Source organism: Puma concolor, chromosome B1, assembly GCF_028749965.1.
Source record: "Puma concolor isolate L17-30 chromosome B1, mPumCon1.1.hap2, whole genome shotgun sequence".
Lineage (NCBI taxonomy): Eukaryota > Metazoa > Chordata > Mammalia > Carnivora > Felidae > Puma > Puma concolor.
This window is the reverse complement of record NC_141670.1, coordinates 14,906,551-14,927,551: the sequence shown is the minus strand read 5'-3', so window position 1 is coordinate 14,927,551 and position 21,001 is coordinate 14,906,551. Positions and strand designations below refer to the sequence as shown.

The following is a 21,001-nucleotide window of genomic DNA, read 5'->3' as shown; positions in this document are numbered from 1 at the left end:
GATTCAAGAAAATCTAGTTGACGTGTCTCATGGTCCACGAGTTTGAGCCCCGGGTCAGGCTCTGGGCTGACAGCTCAGAGCCTGGAGCCTGCTTCAGATTCTATGTCTCTCTCTCTTTTTGCCTCTCTCTCTCTCTCTCTCTCTCTCAAAAATAAATAAACGTTGAAAAATTGTAAAAAAAAAAAAAAGTTTCAAACAACAGCAAACATATGGTTACTACAGTACATTTAATGGTTCAATATATCTAAAATACTCTTCACATTGAGTTAAAATTCAAACTCTAACTACATCTTGCTTTATTATAAAACACACACTAAAACAGAAGGACACAAAAGATTAAAAAGAAAAAGGTGGCGGTGATATGCCAAGCAAAATGGAGACGTGGCAATATTAATTCTGGAAAAAGATTTCAAGGTAAAAAGGATGAGAGAGAAATTTGTGTTAAGTGCATATTTACACGAATTATAAATGTACAGGGGCACCTGGGTGGCTCAGTTGGTTAAGTATCTTACTTCAGCTCAGGTCATGATCTCACAGTTCATGAATCTGATTCCCACATGGGGCTCAGTCTTCTTCAAATTCTCTGTCTCTGTCCACCCCCCCTCTCAAAAATAAATATTTAAAATATGTGTATATAAATGTTCATACACTTATATGCATATGTATAAATATATGATTATATGTACATTTATATGTATATAAAAGAAAAAAATTAACAATAGAGATATGTATTGGATATTGAAATATTAAGATATATCAAGTTAAAACTGTTAGTAATAGAGTGAAAGAAATCACACAATTTTGAAGACTTGATATTAGCACAGTTATCATAGTCTTTGACAAATAAGAGATACAAAAAAATGAGAATACAGAGGAGTTAAACAATATAATATAAATTTAGTAACAAAGTATAACACACACACTTCCTATAAAAAATCCCTTATTTCAAGTTTCTATGGAGCATATAATCTTGAGCTATACTAGGTAACAATAAAAATGTCAGCAAACTTGAAAAAAAATACATATTACAGAATAAGTATTCAGGCAACTATAAAATAATATGAGAACACAATCACAGCAGTTTTAAAAAAAACTCACAATTTCTACAAGGGAAAAAGGAAAAAGAAACTTTTCCAAGATAGTTACTAGGTCAAAAAAAATGAAAATACTAATTACAGACTGCTGAAGTGATCACAATGAGAATATCATATATCAAAGCTTACGAGATGTAGCCAAAGCTGTACTCAAAAGCAATTTCACAGCCTTAAAGGCTATATTTTAACAATCACACATGTACTATATAAATCATACTACCCAATATAGTCACTCACAGAATCTATATCTCTGTTGTTAATTTTTTTAAAAAAAGAAAAAGTGTTCTGGCACCATATCCAAAAGCAACTGAAATACACTTTATCATATCAAGTTAATTTCTAAGCTAGGAATATTCAAAAGGAATAATTCTTTCAGACCTAAAACTGTTAGTGTAACTTCTTATGCAGAGAATAAAAATACCTGACTAGGAAAATAGAAATAATTGACTATGAGAAGCAAGGTTTTCTTATTAGATTATGTAAAAGAGTTGATAATTTGCTTATAGAATCTGAAAACACGAATGCCTTTTCATTCTGGAACCTCAAAAAAAAAGAAGAAGAAAAATAAAACACTGTATACTCACCAGGATAAGCACTGAATAATGTACAGAATTGTAGAATCACTATATTGTACACCTGAAACTCATATGACACTGTATGATAACTCTGCTGGAATTAAAATTTAAAATTCATAAAATGATAAATAAAATGATAAATAAATAAATAAATAAATAAATAAATAAATAAATAAATAAAAACCGTGAAGAACGTGTGATAAATTCTGGCACGTATTCCATTTTATAACAATTTTCTCAAGACCTTTTACACACTGAACTTTTATTTTTCTAAAAAGGAATACCTCTCACCTGGTAGCAAAGTTTTATCATTAATTACTTCCTAAGGCTCCTGTTTGGTAACACTATGAATATACATTTAACACCTGCCACTATCCTGCCACCATCTCTTGATCCTGCATTTTATCTTATTTTTTATTTTTTTAACATTTATTTATTTTTGAGAGACAGAGAGAGACACACAGCATGAGTGGGGGAGGGGCAGAGAGAGAGTGGGAGACACAGAATCCGAAGTAGGGCTTGAACCCATGAACTGCGAGATCATGACCAGAGCTGAAGTCGGATGCTCAACTGACTGAGCCACCCAGATGCCCCTCTTGACCCTGCATTTTAAAGATCAAGACCACAGTACTGTTGTTAGGACTCTGCTTCACCTGTTTGGTGAGATATCGTTGTATGTTTTAAGGACGTTTCGGGATTCATCATACAAATGAGTCTACTTTGTTTAACATTCATAAGAAATTACAGTCCAAGAGAAAACAATTATCAGTGATAGTGAACAAAACCAAAACCTTCGATCAGCAGAAATGACAATCAGTTTCGCTGTACTATTCCACTTCTATGAAGCTCAAAATAGGAGAGAACACGTATGGGGTAAACTTATGAAAGAAAATCAAGGGAGGGAGTAACAAATTTCAGGGCAGTTATTATCTCTTGCAGACAGAAGAGGATCCCATGGAAGGAAAGTACAAAAGATACTGCAGTGGTTCTTGTAATATTTTATTCTTAAATTGGATCATGGTTACATATATTTTGTTTTAATATGATTATGTATGTGTGTGTACTTACGTACGTACGTATGTTGTATGTGGAAACTTTTTATGTATACCAGTTTGTGTTTGGAAACTTTCACAAATTCGATGTATTTATCAGTTGGGGATCACTGTGCTGATGGCTGTACTGATATGTTCTAAGACCACATCCAGATCTGGAGCTATGACATTAGTCACTACTTCATTAAGCTTGCAATTCTCTCTCATTCTGCACCTGTCATGCTTCAGAGTTAAATGGGAATGAGATAGAAATTTCTATCCTGCATCTTTCAAATCTCTGATGTAGTCTTAAATTCTGTGAGCCTCTCCAAAGACACAAGGCATTTTATGACTCTTTTATTGGAAGTGGGGAAACCGGGGGCTGCCATGTGGCCCTCTCCATCAAAACCGTCCCTACTGGGTCAGGAAGTCAATCTGGATGGAGATTCTCTCAGTTGCTGAGAACGTCCATTCCAACTCCACTCTCATGAACTAGGAAGTAGTTGCAGAGTAATCTGACTTTCTACTAAGGTGGACTTGGTTAGGAGCTCCATTTATCCGACAAAGCCAAAGTTCAATAAATTAAAATGGTCTGATTAAAAAGAAAGAAAGAAAAATAGAAACGACAATTGGTTTTAAAAGGGTTGACAACTCTGGGACATCTGGGTGGCTCAGTTGCTTAAGCGTCCGACTCTTGGTATCTGCTCGGGTCATGATCCCGCGGTCATGGGATTGAGCCCCGAGTCGGGCTCTGTGCTGACGGTGTGGAGCCTGCTTGGGATTCTCTCTCTCTCTCTCTCTCTCTCTCTCTCTCCCCCCCCGCTCCTACCCCACTTGTGCTCTCGCTCTCTTGCTCTCTCTCTCTCTCAAAATAAATAAATAAACATTTAAAAAAAACAAAAAGGTTAGGGCGCCTCGGTGGCTTAGTTGGTTGAGCATCCAACTTGGGCTCCGGTCATGACCTCGAGGTTTGTGATTTAGAGCCCTGCTGGCCGCTCAGAGCCTAGAGTCTTCTTCAGATTCTGTGTCTCCTTGCCTCTCTGCCCCTTCCCTGCTTGTGCTCTGTCTCTCTCTCTCTCTCAAAAATAAATGAGCATTAAAAAAAATTTTTTTTTAAATGAAAAGGTTGACAGACTCTGGAATCAGATTACTGGGTTGAAATTTGAGATTGCTTGCTCATGCAGAGTTACTCTCTGAACTTCAGTTTTCTCTTCTATAAAATGGAAATAATGTTACCATTACCTCTGTAAGAATTAAATGAGCCCGTGTATTAAAGTGCCTGGAACAATTCCTGACCCACATTATCAACTCTGGAGTAGAGTCAGTAAACATTTCATAAAATGAAGGAGCATGTGGCATATAGATTGTCTTCTAGAATGCTCCTTCTTCAAGCGTGAGACGAAATGTTGAAGATACACGAAAGAGGAAAAAGATGCCTGAGTAACCCCCAACTATGTGGGAGCATTCAGAGACATGGTTTCTAAAGTACTGATTTCTTTGTTCTATGTTAGTATTTCACAGTCTACTAACTTAAAGCCTCCTTTCTTTTTTTTAAACAAATTAATAACCAGACTCTGATGAAAAGAAAGTGACCAACCCAGACAAATTGTGCCAGTCACAAAGCCCCCCGTAACAAAAAATCATTAATCTCTCCTGAGATTCCGTATTAACTCCAAAGTCAGCAGGCTTTCCAAGGCTTCCCGTGCTAGGCAAGACCAAAAGGGAATAGGCAGCGGGGAAGGGATGGGTCATCAGAGCCTAGAGGGCAAGAGGTCATCCTGGAGGAAGAAGGTTTGAGGATCTGGGTAAATACGGGACATATAAGGAGATTACGGCATACATAATCAACGAGATCAACAAAAGTTGGCATTTCTTCCCAGAAGGATGGCAGTGTTCATTGAGCTGCATCAGGCTTTCACTGCCTCAGGAGAAGTCTAGAAGCGCCTGGTTTGTTGACCAGAAGCAGAGGTTGAAGGAAAAAATGGAGGTGAATTGTTCAGACTGCACAATTTTCACACAGGAAGGGGGAAAGCTGTCCTCTGCAGGCCACACACTTGAGCCCGTAGGCCTCCTCCAAGCCTGGGCAAGATGGCAGCCATGATGCACAGAGCTCAGGGCCCCCCCACCCTGTCAGACAGGGAGAGAAGGCTTCTGAGAGGGGGACCTCGTTCGAAGCGAGACTCTTTCCAGCCCGAACCGTTCTGCAGCCCACGTAAACCAGTTTCCAATGTTCCCCTGTGATCCCTGTGCCCTGGTTTCTCCTTGTCTTCTGCCTTCTCTCCCCCCTGCATTTTTCACGTGTCGATCTTGGACCCGTATCCTCCTCTCACCACCAACTTCTCCCCTCACACACGCCCCATCCCACATGGCTCTGGTACAGCTTCTCCAGCTCAAGCCACCCACCCAGGGCCATCACCGAACAGGCAGGAAGTGTTAGGAAACTGAGCTGGAAGGTTGGCGGGTGCGTGACTTTATGAAAAACACGCAGGCTGCACCAAGCTGAAGTCGAAGAGGGAAGGAACTGAGAAGGTGCGCAGGAGTGCCTCCAATCGCCCACAGCTCTCTGGGGCGGACTTGCAGGTGCCTGGGGCTGACAGGTTGGCTCAGAACTGCAGGACTGTGCCAGGAGCAGAACACAGGCTACCGGGGCAAGAGTCAAAGATTTGGGAATATCTGTAAACACATAAAATTTTGTCGCGAGAATCGTATCGACCCTCTAAGGGGTTAAATGTGTAGACCCTTCTCCCCCTCTTTTCCAGCATGAAGCTGTCAGAAAACTATCTGGGACTTATGAAGGTCACTTTCAAGGGTGGCACAGCAGTGAGGGGAGGGAAGGGGTAGACTGGAATTTCTTAAGATAACATTCCTTAGAGGAGCAGGTGCTGAGCTCTATTGTCCTGTAAATGGATACCTAAGGGGAGGGGGGGGGGTGGAACCTTAGTCTCCAGAAAAAAATCTGGGGGGGAAAAAACTACTTAGAAAGGCTGAGATGTAATCATCATCTTTTGTTGCAAAGGTGTGAAAGGAAAAACTGCCCAAACCCTGGGGGGGGGGGGGGGGGACATGGGAGGAGGGTGTGTGACACAGCACTGGAGGAAGGCTGGCCTGGACATCAGGAAAACGCTCAGAGACAGCAACTCTCCCCAGGGAGCAACAAAGCGGGAGACGGGCAGCCATCCTTGGAGCCAGCACCCCCTCAGCCCCAAGGCTGACTGTGAACGCACCTGCTGCAATGATCTCGGGTGGTACCAAAATGGAACCCCAGCAGAGTGCACCGCACCCCTTAAAGGCACGGGTGATGCCAGGGACCTCCAGACTCATGAGAAGAAGGTTATTCTGGATGGCCCGCTAATCAGCCAGCATTCGCGCACACCGAGGGACTTTATATGCTTCCCACACGTTTGGTCCTGGGGAAGGGTAAGGGGACATCCTGATTTCAGGGACAAGTCCTTTTTGCATCAACAACAGATGGGCTCTCGCTTTAGAAAACTGTATTTTAGGGCCTTCACAAGAGACGGAAGAAGAAACCCCAGAGGGATGGTATTGTGTTTATTTGCGTCTTAAGAGTCAAAGTGACAGCACAGACGTATGCTTTCATGCTGTTAACGTCATAAGAACATCTTACGGCCTGGTCTGTTCCACACGGTGCCCACCACCACCTTGTGGACTTTCTCATGAGCTGGGTCTGCCCTCCCAGGAGGGTTGACCTTCAACCCCACCCACAAAGACTCTGATGGATCCTCTCTACCTAAGTCACCTATCAAATTCTTCAGAGAGTCCTCTAGTTCTGCTCCCTGACAGTGTCCCAGTTGACTGTTCTCTATCAAGAAACTGATTGATATCAAAATATCCAAAGCTGCTTTAAACATCCTCTGAGACTAGTGTGATTAAAGTTTATTAAAAAGTTCTTGGCACAGAATCTTCTCAAAGATAAAGTTCCTTCTGTATACGCATATATATAATACTTATATATTAAATGATATTCACAGCTTGGATCTTCCTTCACAATACATCTATTTAACCTCCTCACTCAAGTAAACCAGATCGTTAGTTTCCCCAAGCAAAAGAATGAATGTGATTATACTATTCCTACAGCTATAATACAGAATGGAAGGGTTCAAAACTTGTTTTACAAATGCACACACTGAGAAGAATAATGACAGAGGCACATCTCCAAACTTCCAGCAACTATCGCAAAGCCCATCTCATACACGTGGTGACCACACATCCCTGTGTGAGATATTTTAAGCGGAATGAAACTTTTAAAATTATTTGTAGCAAGTAGTTTGTATACAACAAACCTCTCTGGGTTTTTTACCCCAAAGCATCTGAGTGCTCTCACTCCAGTACAAAAGACACAGACAGACACCTTTCAGTTTTATGCTCCTTTAGAGGCGCCTGGGTGGCTCAGATGGTTAAGCGTCCGACTTCGGCTCAGGTCATAATCTCACTGTTTGTGGGTTCCAGCCCTGCATCGGGCTCTGTGCTGACAGCTCAGAACCTGGAGCCTGCTTTAGAGTCTGTGTCTCCCTCCCTCTCTGCCCCTCCCCTGCTCATGCTCTCTCTGTCAAAAATAAATAAACACTAAAAAATTTAAAAAAGAAAAGAAAAAGAACTTGGGGACACCTAGGTGGCTTAGTCGGTTAGGCATTTGACTCTTGATTTTGGCTCAGGTCATGATCTCATGGTTCTTGGGATCAAGCCCCTCCTCTCTTGGGACTCTCCCTCTTTCCCTATCTCTCTGTCCCTCCCCCTACCGCCCTTCCCCTGTTCACGCACTCTCTCTCTCAAAGTAAATAAATAAACTTAAAAAAAAATTTTTTTAAAGGAAAAGAACTTGGTAATAAGGAGGTGGGTGGGGGATGGGCTAGATTGGTGACTGACACTAAGGAGGGTACTTGTGCTGAGCACTGGGTGTTGTATGTAAGTGATGAATCACTGGGTTCTACTCCCGAAACCAACATTACACTACATGTTAACTAACTAGAATTTAAATAAAATTTTGATAAAGAAAGAAAGAGAGAGAGAGAGAAAGGAAGGGAGGAAGGGAGGAAGGGAGGGAAGGAGGGAGGGAGGGGAGGGGAGGGGAGGAGAAAGAACTTGGTGATAACCAGCAAATTTACCTCTTAATGCAAGAGTGAAAAAAAAAACACATGCTCAAGATCAGAATTAAGCCCTAAGAGGTGAAATCTATAAATCTCTGTCAAGCCTCTCAGTTATCACGGCAAGCCCGAGAGCCTCAGAAGTTCATTCTAAATGCTTTATTACAATGAAACTGACACACCTTCACTGAAAATGTCGTTGAGCCAGAGTGAGGTAATTCATAAAAATATTTTTTATGACTGGCCAGAAATTAATAAAACTTGAAATACATCATCGCTCACTGTTTAGACTTCATCCTGAGATTTTAACATGAGAGGTGAGGTTCTCTAAGAGAGAGGCCCAGGCGTGAAACTTTTCTGTACATCCTACAGACCCCAACCCGGTGCTCCCCTCCGTATTTGCAGGATGGGGATGCCTCGTCACCACAGAATAAAATCCCAGGAGGCCCCACATGGCCTGGGACCCCTCTGACCTCATCCCCTGTCACACCTTCCCTTCTTTGGCCGCCTCCACAAGCCCCCCGCCCCACCTCCCTGGCTCTTTCCGTTCCGCCAACACGTCAAGCAGATTTCCATCTGCTCCTCCATTGTCGCTGGCAGACTGATCATCAGTCAAGCGGACGTGAAACAAGATGTTTGACAGGCAGGCACTCAAGACACCGGTGGGGAGGGGAGCTAGCTTCGGGGCCCAAAGTGAAGAATGTGCCCTGCTTTGCATAAGCCCTGCGGAAAGAGTATTAGGCACACAAAGTAAGGAACCCACCTGTTGGGCCCAAAGGGAGCTCAAACATGATGCTCCGATGCAACATCCTGGACCCTGGCACTGATTCTCTCTTCCGTTGTGTTTAAGAGAAAAGAACGTAGCCACTGCCAACCAAACCAGTTGCAACTAGGCCACCTGGCCCCTAAATTGTTGGGAGGGTGTGTGTATTGGGGGCTGGGAAGGAAATTTTGGTCAGGAAAACCTGACCGAAGGGAAGGGAGGGGAGGGGAGGGAAGAGAAGGAAACGAAAGGAAAGGAAACCCACTGTCCAAGGGCGCCTGGGTGGCTCAGTCCGTTAAGCGTCTGACTTTGGCTCAGCTCATGATCTCAAGGTTCGTGGGTTTGAGCCCCGTGTCGGGCTTTGCGCTGACAGCTCGGGGCCTGGAGCCTGCTTTGGAATCTGTGTCTCCCTCTCTCTCTGCTCCTCCCCCATTCACACTCGGTCCTCTCTCTCTCTCAAAAGTAAATAAACATTAAAAACAACAATTTTTTTTTAAAGAAAACCCACTGTCTGGACCCAGATCCTAGCTCTTTTGCTTAGGACCTAGGTGTCCTTGGAGAAGTACTTGCCTTTCTGTCCCTCACTTCTTTCATTTGTAAAATGGGTAAAATAATGATACCTAAAGAGGATAATTATCTTAAAGATTAGTTAATAAAATGCTAAGTGAAATAAGACAGAAAAAGCAAAATACTATAGGATTTCACTTACATGTGGAACCTAAACAACAAAACAAACAAACAAACAAAAGCAGAAGGGGGTCCATGAATACAGAGAACAAATAATGGTTGCCAGAGGGGAGGGGGTGGGGGATGAGCAAAAGGGATGGAGGGGAGAGAGAGACACAGGCTTGCAGGCGAGGAATGAGTAAGTGGAGGGGATGAAAAGTACGTCACAGGGAATACAGCCAATGGTATGGTGAGTGTTGTGTGGTGAGAGATCATAGCTACGTTTGTGATGCACATAGCAAAGCGTATAGACTTGTCAAATCACCATGTTGTACACTCGAGACTAATGTAACATTGCGTGTTGACTATACTTCAATTAAAAAAAAAGATTAGTTAATAAAAATAAAGTACTGGGGCTCCTGGGTGGCTCAGTCAGTTAAGCGTTCGACTTCAGCTCAGGTCATGATCTCACAGTCCGTGAGTTCGAGCCCCGCATCAGGCTCTGTGCGGACAGCTCAGAGCCTGGAGCCTGCTTCGGAATCTGTGTCTCCCTCTCTCTCTTCCCCTCCCCTGCTCATGCTCTGTCTCTCTCTGTCTCAAAAATAAATGAAAACATTAAAAAAATAAATAAAAATAAAGTACTTAGAAAATAATAAATGATCAATAGATGTCGATTATTATCCCATTTCTCCTCATCACCCTTTATCCTATCTCCTGCATAACTTTTACAGCACTTGCAACAATCTGAAATTCTTTTTTCTGTGTTTAATTTTTGAAATACCTGTTGCCCCATGAGAATGGAACCTCCACTTCAGCTCCCAGAACAAATCCTACAACACAGTAGGCTTCCGGTCATTGAATGAATCAGTATTTCTCATTCAGAAAGCTTCCTAACACTCATTAATCAATCCCAACCCTCCTTCTAGGAATGTTATTCAAAGTTGACTTAAATAAATCAACCTTTGGAGGAGCATATACAAATTGTTTTGGAGAGTATATTTTTCTGCTTTGGTTGGGTTTTTCCGTTTCTTTGGTTTTGTTTTTAAATAAACTCTACCCCCAACGTGGGGCTCAAACTCACGACTGCAAGATCAGAAGTCGCATGCTCTACCAACTGAGCCAGCCAGATACCCAGAAGACACTTTTTTTAAATACAATTTATTGTCAAGTTGGCTAACATACAGTGAATACAGCGTGCTCTTGGCTTCAGGAGTAAATTCCCATGATTCATCGCTTACACACAACACCTGGTGTTCACCCCAACAAGTGCTCTCACTGCCCTTCACCCATTTTCTCCTCCCCGCCCCATCAACCCTCAGTTTGTTCTCTGTATTTAAGAGTCTCTTACGGGTTTGCCTCCCTCTCTGAAACTGTTTTTTCCCCTTCCCTTCTCCCACGGTCTTCTGTTAAGTTTCTCAAATTCCACACATGAGTGAAAGCATCTGATATCTGTCTTTCTCTGACTGACTTATTTCATTTAGCATAATACCCTCCAGTTCCATCAATGTTGTTGCAAATGGCAGGATTCCATTCTTTGTCATTGCCAAGTAGTATTCCATTGGTTATATAAACCATATCTTTATCCATGCATCGGTTCATGGGCATTTGAGCTCTCTCCATAATTGGACTATTGTTGATAGTGCTGCTATAAACATTGGGGTACAAGTGCCTGTATGCATCAGCACTCCTGTATCCTTTGGATAAATTCCTAGTAGTGCTATTGCTGGGTCATAGGGTAATTATATTTTCAATATTTTGAGGAACCTGCACACAGTTTTCCAGAGCAGCTGCACCAGTTTGTATTCCCACCAACAGTGTAAGAGGGTTCCCATTTTGCCCCAAGAGAAGGCATTGAAAAAAAAAAATTATGTCTTAAAATTTTACTCCTGGGAGAAACCACTTTAAGAAAGTAACTCCTTTTGGGAAAACCAATAAAGATACTGAAATAGAATAAAATCTCAATGCCCAATAAGTTCTAAACCATTTTATAATTAAAATATAAGTTCTGGGGCGGCTGGGTGGCTCAGTCAGTTAAGCATCCGACTTCGGCTCAGGTCATGATCTCACGGTTCATGAGTTCGAGCCCCACGTCAGGCTCTGTGCTGACAGCTCAGAGCCTGCAGCCTGCTTCCGATTCTGTGTCTCCCCCTCTCTCTGCCCCTCCCATGCTCATGCTCTGTCTCTCTCTGTCTCTCAATAAATAAACGCTAAAAAAATAAAAAACAAATAAAATAGAAGTTCTGATTTAAAGTCTAAAAAGTGTATTTGGTGCTAAGCATTTGAATACGGAAGGATACACTGGGGAAATAGGAAGAACCACTGGCAGGGACAGAGAACCGCCCATGCCCCCTGAGATGTGAAGTCAGGAGACCCTGTGGTGTGGACTGCTGGATCATGGTGGGTGGGAAAACCCCATGAGCCCCAGGACAAGGAGGTGTGGGCTCCACACAAGTCCCACAGGGTAAGAGCCGGGGCTGGAAGACCCTCCAGACACAGCCCAGCTAAAACGGTATCTTCTTAAGGAAACGACCCATTGGCCATGGGATGTGCCTTCCAGACTGAACGCTCTGTTGCAGCTCCCATCACCTCTTGCCCACAACTGTGTCCGTGGACTCAAGCGGGGCTCCTGTGTCTAATCCCCTCCCCCATTCCCACTGGCCCCAGAATTCTCCTTATACCAAAAACCAAATCACGTTCCCCCCTCCCTGCTCAAAACTCACCAGTGGCTTCTAAGTCTTCAGATCTCGGCCTAGCGTCCTTTTGCACTGTCGGAACACAACCGTCTCCCCACCCACCCAAACCAGCCAGTTTCCAAACGTGTCATGAGCTCCCCAACCCGGTGACTTTGCTCTTGCCTGGGTGGGAAAGCTGTCCTGTTCTGAACAAGCCCCTTGAGGCCCACATCTGCACAAGGTCTACCTGGGGGAGGTGGGGGGGAGGGGGGTCCCATCTCTGGGAAACCTCTCCACCAGCTCACGAGGCAGAAGGCACTCCTTGCTCCCTTCAAAGAAGCACCTCCCGGTTTTGTGGGAGTCTCCCCCAAAATGACCGCATGCCTCACCAGTCTTTACAATCTCGGGAGAAACGCGGAGACTGGAACTAGTATGCACTCAATGAACGTGTATGGGATTTAACTTACTCAAAATATACAGCACCATTTTGAAACGTTCCTAGTTTCCTGAACACACATATCCCTTTTAAGGGTCCTGGAAATCCAAAGTCTGAACTTTTTTCTACATGCCCAGAGTAGGTAATTTCTAAGGAATGGATTTGAATATTCCCAATCAAAACTCTTCCTTTGAGTTCCTTAGTTCCCTGCTTCTTGTTGACTCCACAGTCATCTCCTCATTGTCCCATTCGCCCCTGAAATTTACATACTTTTGGAATTACAGGCAGAAGAAATCTGGAATTGCTTGCACCTTCAATAAAGCACATGGCAGCCTGCCACAGACACTGAGCTTCCCACAGAGAATTCTCACAGTAGATATACTCTCTCCAACTACTCTGCATTTTACTATCATTACTGAAACACAATTGGAATTCTAGTAGAAAGTATGAACCCCCAAAGTAGTTCAAAAGAAAGCTACCGCTTGGATCCCAGCAGGCATCACTCCCTCTCCCTTACCTGATGCTTCTGTTCCAGGAGGCAGTCTCTTTACTTCCCATCCTGGTACAGAGTTAAGGGCTGAGCTGAGCAAAGCAACAGCTCCACCCACCAGTTACCAGTCAGCTTGAGGCAGCTCCAGCTACCCAGCCAGACCAGGGCAACTGTCGGTCAAACTACAGCAATTTGGAACCTTTCAAATTGCCAAAATAGCTCTCTTTGGTTAATATGACAGATCGTCAATTCCAATGAGTTTACAAATTCTGCTGAAATGAAAAAAAAAATGAACTGAAATATTTACAAATCAAATGATATTGATACCATAGCTGGGATTTCAAAATGGGGGTGGGGAGGGCAAGGGTAGAGATGAAATAAGATTGGCCACGTGCAGATAAATTTCAAAGCTGGATAACAGGTACACGGGAATTCAATATAAGGTTTTTGAAATATGCTACTTCTGCATGTTTGAGATTTTCAAAAATGAAAAGTAAAAAATAAGAATAAAGTCAAGTTCAAAAGAAAATTATTAAAGTGCTATAATCTATACAGGATATAAAAAATAACCACATATATCCCTGCTTCCTGATGTGCTGCAGTCCTACATACAAGAGCAGATCAAGTCTCAGAGGCATTAATCTTGGCCCCTTTACTAAGGCAGCTTAATTACAGGTAGTCCATTGAGGTTTTCGCTAAAGTAAAAAAAAAAAAAAGAAAAAATTAAAGGACCTTTTGAAATTTAGCACAGGTTACAAAACACACAAGATGCAAACCTTCCTGGTTTTTTGTCCATTCGATTCAAAGGAATCTTTGTAAAGATTTCTGCAGTGCGAAAACAGACAAAATACAAGTAAATGAAGAATGCTATAAATTTGCCATACGCATACAGGAAGACACGCTAGCGGGTATAAGCTTATCCTTCAGAGGAAGGCGGCATAGCAACTGGGTAACGAAAAGGGCGGCTTTACAGTCTTTTAGCGTTTGAACTTTTGACCTCCTCCCAAAAATGTCATGAAAGAATTTCTAAACCGTGGTACTAGAAAGAATGCCTTCTTTCTTGAAATCGTTTCATAAAACACTACTATTTACTATATACGTTTTTAACCACTGGGCCCAAGGTACAAAACTAAGAAGTATATTCTAAAAAGAGATGCAATCTGGGTTAAGAATACAGGAGTGCAATTTAAAAACAAACAAACAAGCAGCAGGTCAAGCAACACTGGAAGGGCGCAGCGAATGTCACCTATCGGCCTCTCTTCCCTGGCACCACTATCTTCTTTTGTTGAGGATCAGAGTTTCCCGTTTTCCTCGTGTCCCTTCCTCCCTTCAAACACACAAAATGACTTCGGAAAGATGTACGGGAGGCAAGATATTTAAAACGAAATCCACAGCTCTGTCTTGCACACAAACCTCGGCGCTTGGACCCCACCCTGCACCAGAACTGCGGGACGGGTCCCCGAGGCGAAAGCAGCCAGGAGCCGCGCGGAGGCGCAGAGTGGTCGCGGGCGGAAAGGACGTCGGGGGACGGAGGCCGGGGGTGGGGGGGACAACAGCGCACCTGAACCGCCCGCCGCCGCCTCCCGCCGTAGAGCCCGTGGCTACCCGACGCTACCTGAATCTTCTCTCGACTTCTCTCCCTCGATAGCACGCGTCCCCGGCCCGATCCCGGCAGCGCGGAGAAGGTAAGCCAGGCGGATCCGCGAGCGGCCGCCGACCGCCGAGCCTCCCGCGCCGAGCGCCGCCGCCTACCTGGCCGGCCCCAGGCACCGCCCCGCTGGAGCGCGCGGCCCGCGCCAGGGAGGCTCCGGCGGGCCGGCGGGGGGGCGTGTGGGGAAAGGTACGAATCCCCGTTTTAGGTGCCAGGAAGTTCCCCAATCCCGCGCTCGCGGAGGCCCGCCGGCCCCTCCCACGGCCGGGGCGCGGAGGCGGAGGGAGGCGCGGGGCGCCCGGGTGGGACCGGCCGTCCCCGTCGCGGTGCCGGGCGCGGGCTCTGGGCGGGACGGGGCGGGCGGCCGCCAGACTCACCGAGGCAGCGGATGTGGAAGCCCGAGGGCGGCCGCAGAGCCCGGCGCGTCCAGCCCTCACGCAGCGCCTCCAGATGCTCCTCCTTGCCCTGGATCAGCAGGACCTGCTCGTCGATCCAGCCCAGGAAGAAGGTCTCGGCCACTGCGGCCGTGACCTTCTTGTTCCAGAAGTGCTGCATGTTCTCGGCTTTGAAGTCGGCGAAGATCTCGTAGCCGATGTGGTGCCGGGCGAGCTGGCGGGGCTGGGCCGGGGGCGCAGGCTGGGCGGCCCCGGACCTCTCCCCCGGTGGCCCCTCGGCCGGGCCCAGGACGATGGCCAGAGAGTGAGGCGCGATCTGCAGAAACTTCTCCATCTTCTGAAGCGTCGGGCGCCCGCCGCGCGGCCCCCGCTCACCGCCGCCGCCGCCTCCCGCCGCTCCCGGGAACAGCCGCCGGAACGTCGCTGTGCGACAGGCGGGGAGCGTTAGTGCCGCCCCCCACCCCGCGCCCCGGACGCCCCGGACGCCCCGGGACGCCCCGCGCAGACCCAGGGTCTCCGCGCCGGGAAGGAGAGGGTGCGCAGAGCCCGCTCCGGCCCGAGCTCTGGCGCGCGTTACCTGCAGCTCCGGGCCACCCTCCGGGCACCGCTCATTTTCCAGCTGCTGCACCCTCGCCTCCCTCGGCGCCCGGCGGCCCCGGCAGGGGGCGGAGACGCGGGAGGAGGAGGGCAGATCTCGCCGAGTCCCGGGAGCGCTCTTGGCTGGACTCGGCCCAGAGAAATCTCCAGGAGTCTGGGATGGAAGGTCTTAGAGGTGGCCCGGAAGGCCGGGGGGGGGGGGGGGGTGCGTTTAGGTGGCCGGGCTCGGAGGGGGGATGGCACGCAAGACTACACTTGGAAGGCAAGGATTCCCGAGCTGTGTCGCTCCTCCCCACGCTCCACCCCTTCCCCCCCCCCCCCTCTGTAACAAGTGGATTAGCTGACTGGTTGATGGGCCCTTGGAAGTGGCTTTTTTAAAAAGTTAGTCAACCACGAAAACGTATCATCAGTCCCTCCTCCAAAACTCTTCTGGAACTCTCCTGTCATATCTCCATCAAGTACTGTGGGCCTGCTACAGAAGAAACCCAGTAATTCCCGGTGTTACCTACACAAAAATCCGTCTACGAAGAGGATACAGATATTACTAGAAAAGATAACAATTATGCTTAAAAAAAGAAAAAGAAAACTTTCATTAAGGTTGTTTTTGTGTAAAACTGTGTTTTGCTTATTTTCCATTGAGAAAAAATTACATTGTCATTTTTCTAGACAGATGACTATCAGAAGAAGCATTAGGAGTTAATGCTCTGAGTGAATGATTTTCCCAGAATAAAGAATGTTTCCTAGAATATACAAAGGAATAGCATATTCAAATAGCTAACTCTTGAAAGATTGCTTGAAGCTTTGAAATAACACGCTTTCCATCTTCTGCTACTCTTATCTAGGCTCGAAGGTCTTAGGGCCATGTTTTAGTCAAGAGTAAGACAAAAAAAGTAAGACTTTTTGCATCTGCAAAAAGAAAGCCCCTTTTCCCAAACGCAAGGCTTAGGAGTTCAGCGCTGAGATGTCTGGATAAGTTCTATGGACATACTCTTTCGACATGTAGTTCCAGGCAGGGGTAATGGTCTTCTGTGGGCAGCAGTCCCCCTTGGTAATAATAATAGAGTAAAATTAATTCAGTGCTTAGAGTATGCAAAGGTCTTCAATCCTTACAACAGCCCTTTGAGTTAGATATGACCGTCCCCATTTTATAGATGAGGAAACTAAGGCAAAATAATGTAAGTCATTTGTCTAGGGTTCCCCAGTCATGAAGTGGTAGAACTGGAATCGACACCTAGACAATCTGTGTCCTATGCTTTTACATGTGTTCCATTAAACTGATCAGCCACCGGCAGGTAACATTTTCCAGAAAAGTCCTTCAATGGTGCCTCTTGAATAAATGGCATTTGACATCTGTATTAGGTATCTATTGTGGCATAACAAAATACCCCCAAACTAAGTAGCTTAAAACAAGAAACACAGGGCGCCTGGGTGGCTCAGTCAGTTGAGCATCCGACTCTTGATTTCGGCTCAGGTCGTGATCTCACAGTTCGTGAGACTGAGCCCGCATCCAGTTCTGTGCTGCCAGTGCAGAGCCTGCTTGGGACTCTCTCTCTCCCTCTCTGTCCCTTCCCCCACATGCATGTTCTCTCTCTCTCTCTCTCTCTCAAAACAAATAAACATGTTTTTAAAAATCTAAAAGAAACACTTTCTGTGGGTCAGGAATCTAGGCACAGTCCAACTGAATGCCTCTAGCTCAAGGTGTCTGATAAAGTTACAGTCAAGCCAGGGCTATAGTCTCATCTGAAGGCTCAGCTGGGTGTGGATCACTGCCAAGCTCACTCACATAGTTGCTGGCAGGGTTCAGTTCCTTGAGCATGGTTGGACTGGCCTTAGTTCCTCACTCTCTGGAGACCCACTCCCGTATGAACATCTACATAAGGCTGCTTCCTTTAGATCACCCAAGTCTGAAATCCCAATCTGATCTCAGAGGTGACATCCCATCATGTCTGTTGCATTCTATTTGCTAGAAGTGATTCACTAAAGCCAAACTCCAACTCAAAGGCAGAGGATTACAAAAAGGTATGAAGACCAGCAGGTAGGGATCATTTGAGATCATCTTAGAGTCTGTCTACCATATTAAAATGAACAAATGAAAAGTTCCATGTTTACAACGTTTGTAATAATGTGACAAAAGAGCAACTTCTAATATAAATGCTCTCTCTCACATACAGATAGCAAGCTCTTTACATACATACATACATACATACATACACACACACTCACAGATAGTATTGATCCTCTGAACAGGTAAAGCCCATGTGAGAGTATATACCATCAGAACTCAGTGGAATTAATATGAGGAGCTACCTAATCAATTCTTACCACTATCACCTGAATATCAACCTCATTAAGGTCATTATTGCCATTTATGATTATTCACAAAATGCCAGGCAATGTGCTAGTAACTTTTTTATATGTGGTGATATTATTGTGATTTTTTTCAGAAGATAGTTATAATGGCAATAATAGGTTTTAGATAAGTAATCAAACATATTTTCATTTTCAAGAATCCTCACTTCCCAGTTATTCATGAACTCAATTGTTTTTGCTCCAGGACACTCTGCCAAAATCCATCCATGAATACAGCTTTCTTTTCTTCCTCACTCTTCCTCTCTCTTTGCCCCCCTCCCAAGCCCCAGTCTCTCTTCTTGTGGCCTCCAATCCCTAGCTGCTTCAGCAGCAGGGAGCTAAGACAGAGATGAAGTGAACATTCCTGCAAATGCTGTTCTGAAGATGAACTAAAAACCAATCGAGGGGAAAAAGACTGAGATAGGGGAAGCAATACCCAAGTAACAACCACAAGTATAATTACAGCATGAGATTAAGTCTTGAAAGTGTCACACAGGTGTAGTGATAGAAACAGGGAGCACTACACCAGACGGAACAGGTAGGGGAGGCCTCTCGGCAGAGGCAGGGATTACTCTGGCCCAAAAGCTGAGAAGGAGCCCGCCTTGCCAAGAGTGCCAAGATCACATCTGTCATGTCTCCAGAAATGTCGTGCTGTGCTTTATATCCCCTGCAAAGGGGCACTTGTGTATGTCATCACAAAGGAAGGTGCAGCTGTTGCTAGACAAGCAACTGTTTCCTTCCCTAGATTCAGTATTCAGGACCTTTGTATTGACCCAAATAGCATGAAGATTTCCTGGTTATTTTCCAAGGAAAGGTGCTCAACATTGATCAAATGCCTCGTTTTTACAAAATTCAATAAGGAGGAACAATGATTATTTCAGTGTTTCCAATGAGAAAAGTTCACAGATGTGAAGTCATTTGCCCAAAGTCAAACAACTAATAGCTGATGAACCCCAAATTCGAACCAGATCTATATGACTCCAGAACCCATGCTTCTTCAGCATTCACTGCAGCCTCCAAGGGAACTAAGAACCCATGAGACAGTGTTACTTCATTCAGAAGAAATTCTTGCACAATTTACTTGAAAACACTCAAGAAAAACAATGAAGAATGCTTTGAGTACTAATCAAATAAAAACCCCAACTCCAATTACATGGGGGGAACACTTGTCTCAGTTGTCTCCATCCTAAAGTTCGAGATCGAGTGGCATTTGGGGCAGGATGAAAGAGCCCTGTGAATGAATTCTCTGTCAGCATTTCTTCTCATTGCCTACCATTCCTATGCGGAAAGTGGGCTTTGCTAAACGTTCTCTTGTCCAGGCTTATCAATTGCTGATTGCCCCCTGGGATTAACAGAAGCTCAGACAATCATCACTCAGGGAGGTGCATTCCAGTCTGAGGGCCTTTGCTTTGGAATTTCTGTTGGTGGCAGATAGTGTTGCCTAAAGATGGCTGCACAATAGTACCCGTGTATGTGCATTTCTGGAATATAACTTGGCCACTCCCTCATCACAAGATAGAGTCTTTCTCTCTCTCTCTCTCTCTACCTCCTGGACTCTGGCCAAGCCGTGATTGCTTTGACCAATAGAACAGAGCTGAACTGACGCTGTGCCACTTCTGGTCCTAGGTGTTATTGGCCTCATAGTTCTCACTCCTGCCTCTTGGAAGCCAGGCACCATGTAACAAGTGCAACTCCCCTGAGGTCATCATGTTGTGAGGACGTTCAAGCTAGCCACACGAAGAGAGTATGGAGAGAGAGAGAGAGAGAGAGCAGAGCCAACCAACTCCCTGCCATTCTTGCCAGCATAGGCACCAGACATGTGAGTAAAGGAGACATTCTATCCCCAGCAGACACCAAATCTAGAAGAACCAGGACCCCAATAGAGACATCTCTGGGTATTTAAGTTATCCCAACCAAAGCCTCCAACTTAGTGTAGCAGGCGGGGGCGGGGGGGGGGGGACATCCCCACTGAGCCCTGCCCGATGCCTGACCCACAGAATTGTGAGCATAATAAAATGGCAGCCACTTTTCATCACCAAGTTTTGAGGTAATTGGTTACAAAGCAATAGATAATTGGGCCACTGTTGGCTCCTGCAAATGCTTTTGCATACTTCTTATGGAATTCAAATGTATAAGAATCCAGGCAGGAAATAATATTTCAATGACATCCTGAGTGTGGTATCTATGGAAAGTCAACTTGTATAAAGAAAAAGGAAGTCCTGCTATGTTATGTTTATGTCACAAGTGTTGTAGTTGGATTTAGACTAATAATTTAAGGCACCAATTAATGAATGTGTCAGAAACCATGGCATCTGCACAAAACACTTAATAAAATCTTGCTGCACTAGGAGTCCAGAATTTCCACAGAGCTTCTATAACCATGCAGTAATCACCTGTTCTAATAAAGCCTCATAAACAAACAAACAAACAAACAAACAAACTTTTTAAAACGAGGGGCACCTGGCTAGCTAGCATGTGACTCTTGATCTCAGAGTCATGCGTTCAAGCCCCATATTGGATATTGAGATTACTTAAAAATAATAAATAAATAAACTTAAAAAGAAAAAAAAGCTTCCTAAAAGTTATTTCAAGGGTAATCAACCTACATCCTTAACTGTATCACACCATTTATGCAGTATTAATGATTTTGTTTGACCCTTATGGCTACATGCTTACCTACTAGCTGGAAAGAAGAACATACGTTGATCATTGATGCCCTGAATTACATGTCTGTAACTGCTTATCCTAGATTAATAACAAAAATAACTAACATTTATATGGTGCTTCCTATGTATCACTTACCATGCTAAGCACTTTATGTATATTCATTCATTTAGTCCACACAATGACCCGGTGGGGTAAATACTGTTGTTACTCTATTTTTATAGATAAGAAACTGATCCACAGAGATATTAAGCAACACAGTCAAGGACTCAGTTGCCAAGTCATCAAGCCAGGATTCAAATCCAGGCAGTCTGGTTCCAGAATCTGTGCTCTTGACAACTATACTATAAGGTTCCCTCCACTCTTCTGCAAAGAGTTTAGCAATCATCTTGTTACTGTAGCCACACATGTGTGAATCACTTGCTTGAGGATATTGGCTATATTTGTGGTTTAGAATTAATTTGAGATTGAAAAGACTGCAGAAGTATCACAGATGCTTCACTTCTCCCAACAACC

General features: G+C 44.8%; 1 protein-coding gene across 3 annotated transcripts in view; it reads right to left on the bottom strand.

Annotated features, from left to right (window-relative positions):
- Positions 1-15,629, bottom strand: part of STOX2 (storkhead box 2) — a 227,623-nt gene extending 211,994 nt beyond the window's left edge. The window contains exons 1-2 of one of the 3 annotated variants that reach the window (XM_086703164.1): positions 15,453-15,629; positions 14,858-15,298 (exon numbers count right to left, since the gene is read on the bottom strand). In XM_086703164.1, coding sequence (XP_086559290.1) covers positions 14,858-15,209 — 352 coding nt within the window. In that variant the 5' untranslated portion in view covers positions 15,210-15,298; positions 15,453-15,629. Of the gene's footprint in view, positions 1-14,444; positions 14,833-14,857; positions 15,299-15,452 lie in introns of those variants that run through there. The other 2 variants (XM_086703165.1, XM_086703167.1) reach the window with 2 other exon arrangements.
- Positions 15,630-21,001: the final 5,372 nt, after the last annotated feature.